The sequence below is a fragment of the Echinops telfairi genome, unplaced genomic scaffold (genome assembly GCF_000313985.2).
Source record: "Echinops telfairi isolate 266 unplaced genomic scaffold, ASM31398v2 ScPeMD7_23;HRSCAF=83, whole genome shotgun sequence".
Classification (NCBI taxonomy): Eukaryota; Metazoa; Chordata; class Mammalia; order Afrosoricida; family Tenrecidae; genus Echinops; species Echinops telfairi.
In genome coordinates this window covers 47,886,333-47,896,870 of record NW_022103920.1, presented here as the reverse complement: position 1 = coordinate 47,896,870, position 10,538 = coordinate 47,886,333, and the positions used below count along the sequence as shown (strand labels likewise).

General features: G+C 40.3%; 1 protein-coding gene across 2 annotated transcripts in view; it reads left to right on the top strand.

Moving 5' to 3' along the window:
• Window positions 1-869: 869 nt before the first annotated feature.
• The window catches only part of HGF (hepatocyte growth factor), a 71,341-nt gene continuing 61,672 nt past the window's right edge, over window positions 870-10,538 (top strand). For both annotated transcript variants that reach the window (XM_045288777.1, XM_004702627.2), the window contains exons 1-2: window positions 870-1,005; window positions 7,449-7,614. In XM_045288777.1, coding sequence (XP_045144712.1) covers window positions 918-1,005; window positions 7,449-7,614 — 254 coding nt within the window. In that variant the 5' untranslated portion in view covers window positions 870-917. The remainder of the gene's footprint in view (window positions 1,006-7,448; window positions 7,615-10,538) is intronic.

Here is a 10,538-nt window from a genome sequence, read left to right as displayed (position 1 = left end):
GCAGACTCTAAACCAGACTTTCTTTTGAAATGCACTCTGGGCAAATCTGTGGTGATGTCGGAGCACAGTCTAGCTTCTGGAAAAAAATGTAAAAGAACCTGCCTGCCCCAAGTCCCTGGGGCAGGGACAATTTCCCGAACCTGACTGGCCAGGTGGGTGCTTTGGAGTTGCCTTTTAATTGATGTTTGCCCCATACACAGCCTTTTCTTACCTGGCCTCTTCTACCTGGGCGCGACCTGCCTTCCAGCAGGCTTCCCGCGCTCACCCCGCTGGGCTCCAGGGAGCCAGTGCCTGCATTTTGAATCCCTAGAGAACTCCAGCCCAGAAACTCGAGGATCAGGAGCTAGGGCTCATTTAGCTGAAAGGCAGCTCTTTGCTGTCTTTTGCTTCCCCTTCCTCTTTTCCCAAATAGATATGTAAACACACACATTTCCAGTTTAAATGTAGGGAGCGGGTCCTCCGCCTGTGCCTTGATTTAGCCATTGGACTGAGCCTGGCTCCTCCTGCCGTCTCCATTCGGATAGGAGTCACTGGGATCGGGAGCGCTTGCTTCCAAATGGAAACTGGCCTCAGGCCAGGTGACCTCTTCTTTGTAAGTTTCTTTCCTAAGCGGAGAAGGCGGCTAGGGGGGTGGCGGTGGTGGAGCAGGGCTGGGATCTGTTTGGTGGTGTTTGGGGTGGGGGGCAGGGGAGGTGGGGAGAGGAGGAGGGTGGAAAAGAGTGAAGGGCCGTTGTTAAACAGTTTCTTACCGTAAGAGGGAGTTCAGACCTAGATCTTTCCAGTTAATCACACAACAAACTTAGCTCATCGCAATAAAAAGCAGCTCAGGGCTGACCGGCTCTTTCAGGCACCGACTCCGCACACGATTCTCTCAGGCATCGCGTCCAGTGGGATCCGCCAGCTCTCCCAGCAGCACCATGTGGGTGACAAAACTTCTGCCAGTCCTGCTGCTGCAGCACGTCCTCTTCCACCTCCTGCTGCTGCCCATCGCCATCCCCTTTGCAGGTTAGTGTTCCCTTTGGGTTCTCATCTTAAATCTGCGACCCTTGCCTGCTCACACTGCCTCCCCTGGTCCAGCATCCTTTCTCAACTCCGCAGGAGGCTGGCTTCCTTAAACCGTTCCGGATGCTTTCCTGGACACCCCCTTTCCTTTAGAGCAGCATTTTGAATGATAATTAACTTCCCCCCAGCCTCCTTCTCCCACCTCACCAACTCCCCACCCCCCAGCCCCCATCGCACTGTCCCTTAGCCTAGTCGTGGTGGACTTTGGGATCCAAAGGCAGTGTGAATACTTGCGGGAACTTTGCTGGTTTGAACAAGTTTAAAGCTGAAGAGGAGGTCTGCTGTGCATCGGGGAGTGTGATGGTCAGCCCAGCGGGGAGCCATCCTTGTACAGAGGGGTTTTCCATGGTAATGCACTCCCCACATTGCCCAGTCCAACAGTCAGGGCCCCAGCATGACTTTATACAGGTTTTTGTTGTGCTGGTGCCATTGGGGAGAGCAGATCAAAGTCTGAGGAGATGCGTGTTGCAAACTGAAAGAGAAAGCCTTTCTTCTAGGTTCTCAGTTCTGTCCGGGTGTGGATGCCTGCCCCCACACTGCACCGCCAGGAAAGCCTAACTGGTGCGTCCCTGCTTAACGCTCCAGAACTACCCCAATCAGGGCTTTCACTTGCTCCCCAGAGGATAAGGTTGGGGAGGAGTTTCTTAGGCGTGCATGTTGCCTGGTAGTTTACAGATTTCATTTGTTGCTTTGGGAGTGTGGGCTGTTATCAGGGCAAGGAAACATCTGCACTTGGTTGTATTATCATTGGAGTAGCTGGGATGCCCGTGGGGGATGGCAGAGAGCATCAGGGGTGTGCACAGAGAAAGCAAAGGATGGAACGGATACACAGATGGCAGACCTAGACTTTCAACCATCTATACAAAACAGAAAACCAGCTGTATCCTTGGGGACAAATTAAATGAGAAATTCATTGGCCCTCTGTTCTAGCTTCTGATGTATTCCATGGGTTGAAAACTTCAAAACTGAACTAAACAGCAAGAAGTCATTCAACCCACCTAGCCTTCTTCTATTTTGTGAAACGGCCCTTCTGGGAGGTGACGCTGTTTGGGAAAGGTCAATTTGATGAAAGTGTTTAAGCGAGATATCTGAAGGAGGTGAACAAGAAATTAGTTCAAACCATCCTTTTTTTTTATAGCCAGCAATCAGGTTAACATGCTTATGATGTGTCACTTTAAAATGGATTCTTACAAGATATTGCTGGTTTGGGGGACATGAGATCCTGGCTAGTGATTGGAGGGCTTTCATTTCTAAAGTTAAAACTGGATGCTCTGAAGGAGAGGAGAGTACAGTTACCTGAAGGCATCGTGCTAGTGAAAGGGAGAACCCTGTGTGGAAACCCCAAACGGTAGATCAACCATAGACAATGTCTGTTAGTTTTTGGCATGCAGAACCGGGTTTTGGCAGGAGATATACATTTGTAATTATATTTCACTTTGGCCAATGTTGAAATGACTGCGTTTCCTGAGTAGAGGGAGAAAGCAGCTCAAGAGTGCGCTGGCAAGCAAGGAGAGGCCACTTGGGAATTACAGATATGCTGTGAACAATTCCTGAAGTGGATAGTACTAAAATATATCATCAAAAGATGGCTTTTCTTTGTTTGGGTGACACGTTTATTTATTTATTTTTTAAAATAAACTCCGAAATGGGAAACATGATTAGCCCTCTTAGAACATACAAAGGAGGCTTGTTCTTTTCTGTGGTCTCTTAAATTGAGCATTTTGGAGGGTTTATTTTTGTTGTTGTTGCTACTTGCTTTAGTTAAACACTTTGGTTTACTATAGGAATTATATCTCTACATTTTGAAAAATAGTGCAATTTTAGAAAAGACATGGTTAAGATGCCAACCAGTTTTGAATAAACCTTTTTTGGGGTTTCTTAAGAAATATTCAAAATAATAGAACCAAATCATCCTTGTAGGGGTTGGCGTAAATAGGATTATCTTTTTCCCATACTCACGTACACTGGTAAAAAAAGATCAGATTCCCTATAGTAACACTAAAACATTAATTGAATAACTAATATCCAAGATCTGTGTGGGATATCAAGATGAACAAGGGAGAAAGGAATCACTGTTTATTGAGCAACTGCTCTGGGCAAGTTCTAAAAAGAAAGCTTATTTAATTCTAATAAGACGGGCATCAGTCAATTATTTAACATGAGGAAACTAAGATATAAAGAATTTAATTCCATGATTTTGGCATCTTAGCAACTAATGGATAGAGCTGAGAGTCCTCCACCCCCTCGCCCCACCCTCTTTTATCTATACAGAAAGAAATTCAAGTGGAAATTACTTTTTTTGAAAGTTAACTTTTCTAAGTAATATGAGAAAAGTCCAGCATTAGAAATAGCAATATTATGAGTTCATTTCTCGCTTAGTAGATAAAACCAGGATTAGGGGCTATCTGACACCTGAGTTGAGCATGAAATGATGGTCAGGTAACATGGTTGAAATCGAACTTAGAAGAACACAAAGTACCAAAAGCATGCAGGTGAGAAAATGAAGCCTATGTTCTGAGAGTTAGCAAGGGAGACTAGGGTACTGGACATGTGACTCGGAAAGGTATGATCTCTGATTGGAAACTAGGTTTGGGTTGCATGGTTTGGATGCGGTGCTAAACCACATTGTCTCTATTCTGGCTATTGTGAGCTATGGTGGAAAGTATTCAAGTCCACAAGCTAAGTTATTGAAGTTGTATTTTAGCTTGGGTAATTAAGTTGCAGTGCATTTGTGGCAGAAATGTACAGCAGAGGTAGAGATCAAGAGGACGCTAGATGACAACGAACAATGAACAGCGAAGCAGGAAGGACAGAATCCGTATCCGGAAGGAGGACTTCACTCTGATAATGAGCATCACTTCATGTTATCAATTTTCTGGGAAGTGATTATTATGCTGTTTGTCAAACACAAACATTTTGCTGAAATCTGATGACCTTTTAATCCTTTTCTTTGGACATCTTTAGTTGTGATACTGTTGCCTCCTTTGAGAGATGGAGATGATGATATTTTGTGACACCCAAGGTCTTTGATGCTCATAAAATTGAAACTTCTTTTCATGATTCGTTTCTTTGGGTAGCTAGCGTAAAATTCGCAGTCACCCTCATCCCCTTCCATTAATTATTTGTATGCTTTCATCTTAACGTCTTGCCACCTTAAGCTGTTTATCACTAATCATGGGGGTGGACTTCTCAGAATGTGTGCAGTCAAATTCCTTCTTCTTTCCACACCCTGCAAATCCTTTCCTTTGAAGTCAATGGTTAGTCCACCCAGAGAAGAAAATAGATGAGGTACTGATAGAAATGATTGTGAAGCGCAGGGGCCAGAGAGAGAAATGTGTCTTTCTTCAAGCACCTTGATACCGTTGACCCCACTTTCTGTTTGCAGAGTTTCACCAAGATCCTAATGATTTCAGTTCTAAACTAGAGACTTGGTGTTCTTAGGAAAGATAGCTTCAAGAATGGTTTCTTTTCCTGGGAGCAAGGAAAGGGGACCTGTCATGGAAAGCACTACAAAATGGCAGTGAGTGCTCGCCCTTTGATTTCATTTCAGAATCTTGTTTATAAACTTCAACTAGCAGTCACATACAAGGAATAGGAGGGGACAAATATGATCCAAAGATATCTTTGAGTTTCTTTCTAAATTAAGCTTGGCTTTTAACTGTTTTCAGTAAAACAAGCATCAGTTGTTAATACATTTGGAAGAGAATGTTTGAAACTATTTTCAGCGAAGGGATTTTATTTTCAGATGCTGTTTTTGAAAGATTTCTGTTTTGAATTGTTCTCTTATTGAAGAAGGCATTGATTTTATAAATTCATGAATCACCTGATGTGCAAGTTACAACTTCACATTTTTGAGTAGTGACTATCCTAGGAGATATGACTGAATTTATAAGGGAAAGTCTCAAACTCATGAGAAATAAATAGGGTGAAGTGGATGCTAGTACCTGCTTTTGATTGCCCTGATTAGCTCTGTAGCCCAGTAGAGCATTTCCCTTCCATTTAGTATCTAAAAAATGGAAATCATAGATTGATTTGTTTTCTAGAATGCTGTTTCATCTTAAGATGAAAGGTAGTGTGGGAAAAACTTATCAACAAATAAGGGTGGACTATTGTTATAAGGTACAACCAGACAGTACCCCCTTTCAGCAGGTAGACTATAGAACTGTGGAACATGACACACAGCAATCCTACAGGACCATTTTTCTCTACTTCAGTCTTTATTGCTTGCCTTCCTGTTGGCAAAGAAACCCGAACATTGGGTTTTATTCAGTAATTAATAGATACATATTGTAAATTTAGTTCCCTCAGGCCAATTTTAATTTTGTACTTATAGTTGACAAAATTTATATTAGAAGTATGTACTTGACATTGTCCCATTTCAAAGGGCAGGTTTTTAAAAATATACTTTTAGCATCTACTAATTACTATTTGTTTCTTAGAAATATTAAAAGCGATATGGGAAACCAAATGCTATTATATTTGGAAATGCTTTACATCTATAACGCAGAAGAATGAGGTCGAAGGAAAGAATATTTCTTAATGGAGAAACTTGTCCTCAATTCACATAGTTACATGTCAGAAAATAATATTTGAAAAAAACATGCACAATCTTTGCATAAGATAATGATTCTTTTGCTTTTTACAATAAAAAAATGTAGGATAACATTTCAAATCATCCCCCCCCCATATTTACTTAATAATGATAGTTTAAGAGCTCTTTAAATTCAAGGCTGAGATAGCCCATTTTTTTTAGGTTGACAAATTGAGCATTATTAGCATCTCAGGTAATTAAATAAGATCATTTGGCAATTCAGTAAGAATGCCAGAATTTATGCAAGGTGCATGGTTCATGCTCTATACATAACCTACTGATAGATTATTTGGTTGAATTTCTACTTTAAAATCTCTTTTTAAACTGTCTCTGTGGTAAACCAGAAAATTTCATCTGGGTGGGCAAAAAGGAAGTTAAAGATGCAAGCATCATTGTAAGAATTAGAGTTGACTGTTGGCTTCAGGTTGGAGTGGACATTAATGAGTAGTATCTGCATGCTTCACAATCCCGCGGCAGGCAGTGGTTTCTGGCAAACCGAGCATGATGTCATTCATGGTACTTCATTGTGTTAGCCATATTTCAAATTTTCAACTCCAAACTTTTTCCTCTGTCTTCCTGAGACATTGCACCACACATGAAGGTCAGAAACATATTTCCTTCTGCACCACCCAAGTTTTTTCCCCCTTATTTGCATTTCCAAATCAAATCTTCAGTATTTATAAATCATATTTCCACATAAACTCTTAAAGAAAGATGGCATCAGGAGTGGTTAAGTGTGACCTTCTGAAGTCAAATGAAGAATTTCAAATCTGAACTCTTCTATATGGTCAGTGTATTTTCTACTGTCTTCTTTTTGCTGCTGTTGTTGTTGTTAATCTTTAAAATAAATAAAATACTATAATTTTGCCTTCTTTATAAGGGAATTCAGAAAAATTGACAAAGGAGAGACATTCATGACCATCCTCAGGACACAACAACTGCCATATAGTAAATGTGTTGATTCCAATGCTGGGGAGGATGGTTATCAGTACAGATTGCATTACTTTGGGTCAACAGAAAAAAAAGAAACAAATTCTTGTTAGTCTAAATAGGGATATAAGCTTAAGTCTTTCAGGATGTTTTAATTCTGTGTTTTAGCTGTTTTAGTAGGAGGCGTCTTGCTATCCAGGGGCTTTTTAGAATACTTTTGTGACAAAAAATAATAATGCTACATTAAAGGATGAAATTTTACATGCATTTGATTTATAGTGCTTGGCTTGGTCTCAAGACAAGCAATCCAATGATACTACGAAAGAGTGCCCCAATGCAGAGAAAACATTTGTATAATAAATGAGGCAAGAGAGGATAACATACGGATAGTCTGAAGTATTCTGAGAAGAAAGCAGAAGACTTTGTCCAAAGGATGAAGTGAGGAGCTTCTTGTCTGTCTTTGGATTAGTTTCCAATAGTGCAACTTACGCAAAGGCCAGTAGCCGAAGATGGAAACTGTAATTGTGAAGCATGCCACAGTGTGACTCTGGCACGGATGCTTGCTTTTTCTGTCGTTTGGCGAATCTCGTGTTAGTTCTTTCTTCAGAGGGAACTCGGGTCTATTTTTTTAAAGTACATTTCGTTTGAAGGACTGTAGATTAGTGAGTCGACATGACAAATTATTTGTTTTCCTGTGGTAACAATATTCCTTCCTTGCTCTCAACTCTGAGAGTACGGCTCTCCTGCACCGCTCCCTCCTTGCCACAGTGTACTAGGTTGTCAGATGAGACATTATCTTGTAAGTAATCCTCAAGGACATATTTTAAATATCAGCCTTAAAAGCATTTTCCCATTTTTAAAACAGAAGGACAGAAGAAAAGAAGAAATACACTTCACGAATTCAAAAAGTCAGCAAAAACTACCCTAGTTAAAGAAGACTCATTACTGCGGATAAAAACCAAAAAAGTGAACACAGCAGACCAATGTGCCAATAGATGTATTAGGAATAAAGGACTTCCATTTACTTGCAAGTAAGTTACTTCGTTTTTTTTTTTCTTATGGCAGTTTTCCAAACAGCATGCCATCATTGAAATCATGTTTTGTTGTACTCAGTGTGATATGTCTTAAACTATAAGGTTGAGTCTAGCATGAATTCATTATAACACATCTTTTACCTCTTAGTTGATGGAAACAAAGCTTGGGTAGAGGGAATATATAAATCGTACCTTCTAGAATCACACTTCCTTTGGTTATTGAGCTTATATTTTATCATTTTATGAGCAATTGAATCTAGGGACTAAAATCCAATTGGAGAGGCTTTTATCTTCCTGTTGATTTAAAATATTCTCTTCAGCGTGCATAGAAGACATTTTAGATTTTAGATATTTTAGAGCTGGGCAACACTCAAGCTTTATTACAACTTGTGTTATTGTCCGCGGATATTGTTAGTGGCCTTCAAGTTGGCTGCACGGACGTTGCACCAGCTCCGCGATCTCTGGTATGTGAGTCTACTGTTGGAGCGGCATCCCGCGGTCCGGGCAGTGTAGATGAAAACCCGAACTGATGCTAGTAGCAGAATGTGTTCAAAAGACGCTAGGAAGTAGCAATGAGGAAATTTCAGGTGAATAGTGATGGGACCAGTCAGAAGGAATAAGGGGACTCCAGTTGGTTGTTATCATTTGCTTCTTTTGACCATCCCTGTGTGACCTTAGAAGGACGAATCCTTATTACTCTGTCGGTGATGACAGGAGAAAAGAAGACATAGTTCGGGGCCATGTATATTCCACCTGAATAGTCTCCCAGACTACCTGAAGAAAATGAATTTCCTCGTTGTGCCTGAACTTCCCTTGCTTACTTTCTACCTTTTCACTCTCTATTTCATGCCATTTTTTTTACAGGACTGCAGATGAAATTCTGCATATTTAATTCTACTTTCTTACATTGGGGTGGTGGTGCAGAATGTGAGCAGAGGTTTCAGTAATGCCATGTTCAGATGCTCTGGTATTATCTGGCCTGTTTCTCTAAGAAATGAGTGAAATAGGTTTGAGGGCGAATTCTATTCATTGAAAGGGATACATTTCTCACAAAAAGAGTGAGGAATTGGTTTTGCAAGTATATTTCTGTGATAATCCTGTGGCATGCCTTGATTTTCTTATAAAAGCATTAAGCTTATTTTAAAATAAATAAAAATAACTCTCAATCAACAAGTCAACTCTGCAGATTTGTGGATTGGTCTTTCTGGGAATTGACTAGGTTAAATTTCCCATCTCGGGGTTGGAAGGTTGAGGTAAAGGGAATGGGAAAATCACACCATTATTGTCAGTTCTTAATTGTGAATCTGATAATAAACTCTCCTGGGTCTACAAGTAAGAAAAACAGTGCTACTCTTAGATTCTCAAATTAGTTGGCCTTATGCCTTGGGGCTTTCTTTTTGTTTTATTTAGTGAAAGTAAAGTAATTATAGTGCACCAGAACACACATGTGGCCAGATTAATAAATCTTTGCATATACCATCTATGTGAGGTTTCATCCTTTCTACAGTGTTTTGGCGGAGTTATATTTAGTCTCCAAATTTATGGAAACCTGTCAAGCAAACTACATGTACTATCTGGAACATACAGACAAATTTCTTCTGCCCAGAAATGGTTTCATCTTCCTCACCCATTTATCATTAATCATCTATGTTATACACTTAAATATTTGGAATCATGAAGCATATAAGTTATTCAGAGTTGAATGTATATTAATCAAATTAGATTCTTAATGAATCAAAAGATACTTTTTTACAAATGTGTTACATGGACCAGAGTCACTGGAAGACAATGGAAAATATATTCTTGGAATGATGTAGGAAAACCGTGTGGAAACATCTGTGAAGGGAAGTGGGGAGGGGAGAACATTCGCAAACCCCGTTTCTTCTAGAGAAGATATCAACCGTAGGACTTGAGAGAGAGTCAAGTTCCTCTTCGACAAGAAGAAAAGATTAGCAGAGTACCTGACACTAAGATTTTCAGAAAATTTCTAGTCCGTGAATTGACTTCAGAGAAGATAGAAAGTTTTCCTTTTATAACTAGGAATGGGAAGCTGGTCTTAGAATTGTTCTCTTTTCACAAACAACTAGAAGACTGACGAAGTAAATTCTTGAGAGGAAGATGGCAGTTAAATGAGGCTAAGATGAAGAAACTTAAAATAACACCTGGAAGAGAAGGGGACTCATGGAATGTGATGATTTGCCATCATTAAATGGAGGTCTAAAATAGCATAAGGAAATGTTTTCCCAAGAATATATGTCACTGTAAGGAATAAAAGAAATGAGGAATAACATTGTCAAACTGGAAACGCTTCCACCTACTTCCCAGGTGGATGTACCTTTGCAATACAGAGACAACTTTTTCCTTTTTCTGTGGAGTTCATGAATCTTTGAAAAGAGAGAGAAAGTGAAAGATAGAAAGAAAGAAAACCATGACAATTGACAAGAGAAGCTCACATGTTTTTGGTTGACCTGAAAGAGATGTGGGGACTCATTGGGATGCTAGCTGCCAGGGCAGCAGTTCTCAACACCTCCTCACTCTGCAGGAGAAAGAGAGCTTTCTACTCTGGTCAAGAGTTGTACTTCTCAGACATCAAAGACCAAAAATCATACCATTGTGTGCTCACCTTCCCAATACGATCACTGAAGACAGATGGGTGCATAAGCAAAAGTGATGAAGAAAGCTAATGATGCCCGGCTGTCAAAAGATATAGTGTCTGGGGTCTTACAGGCTTGAAGATAAACAAGTGGCCATCTAGCTCAGAAGCAACAAAGCCCACATGGAAGAAGCACACCAGCCTGTGTGATCCTGAGGTGTTGAAGGGATCAGGTATCAGGCATCAAAGAACAAAAAAAAATCAAATCATTGTGAATGAGGTGGAGTGTAGATTGGGGACCCAAGACCCATCTGTAGACAACTGGACA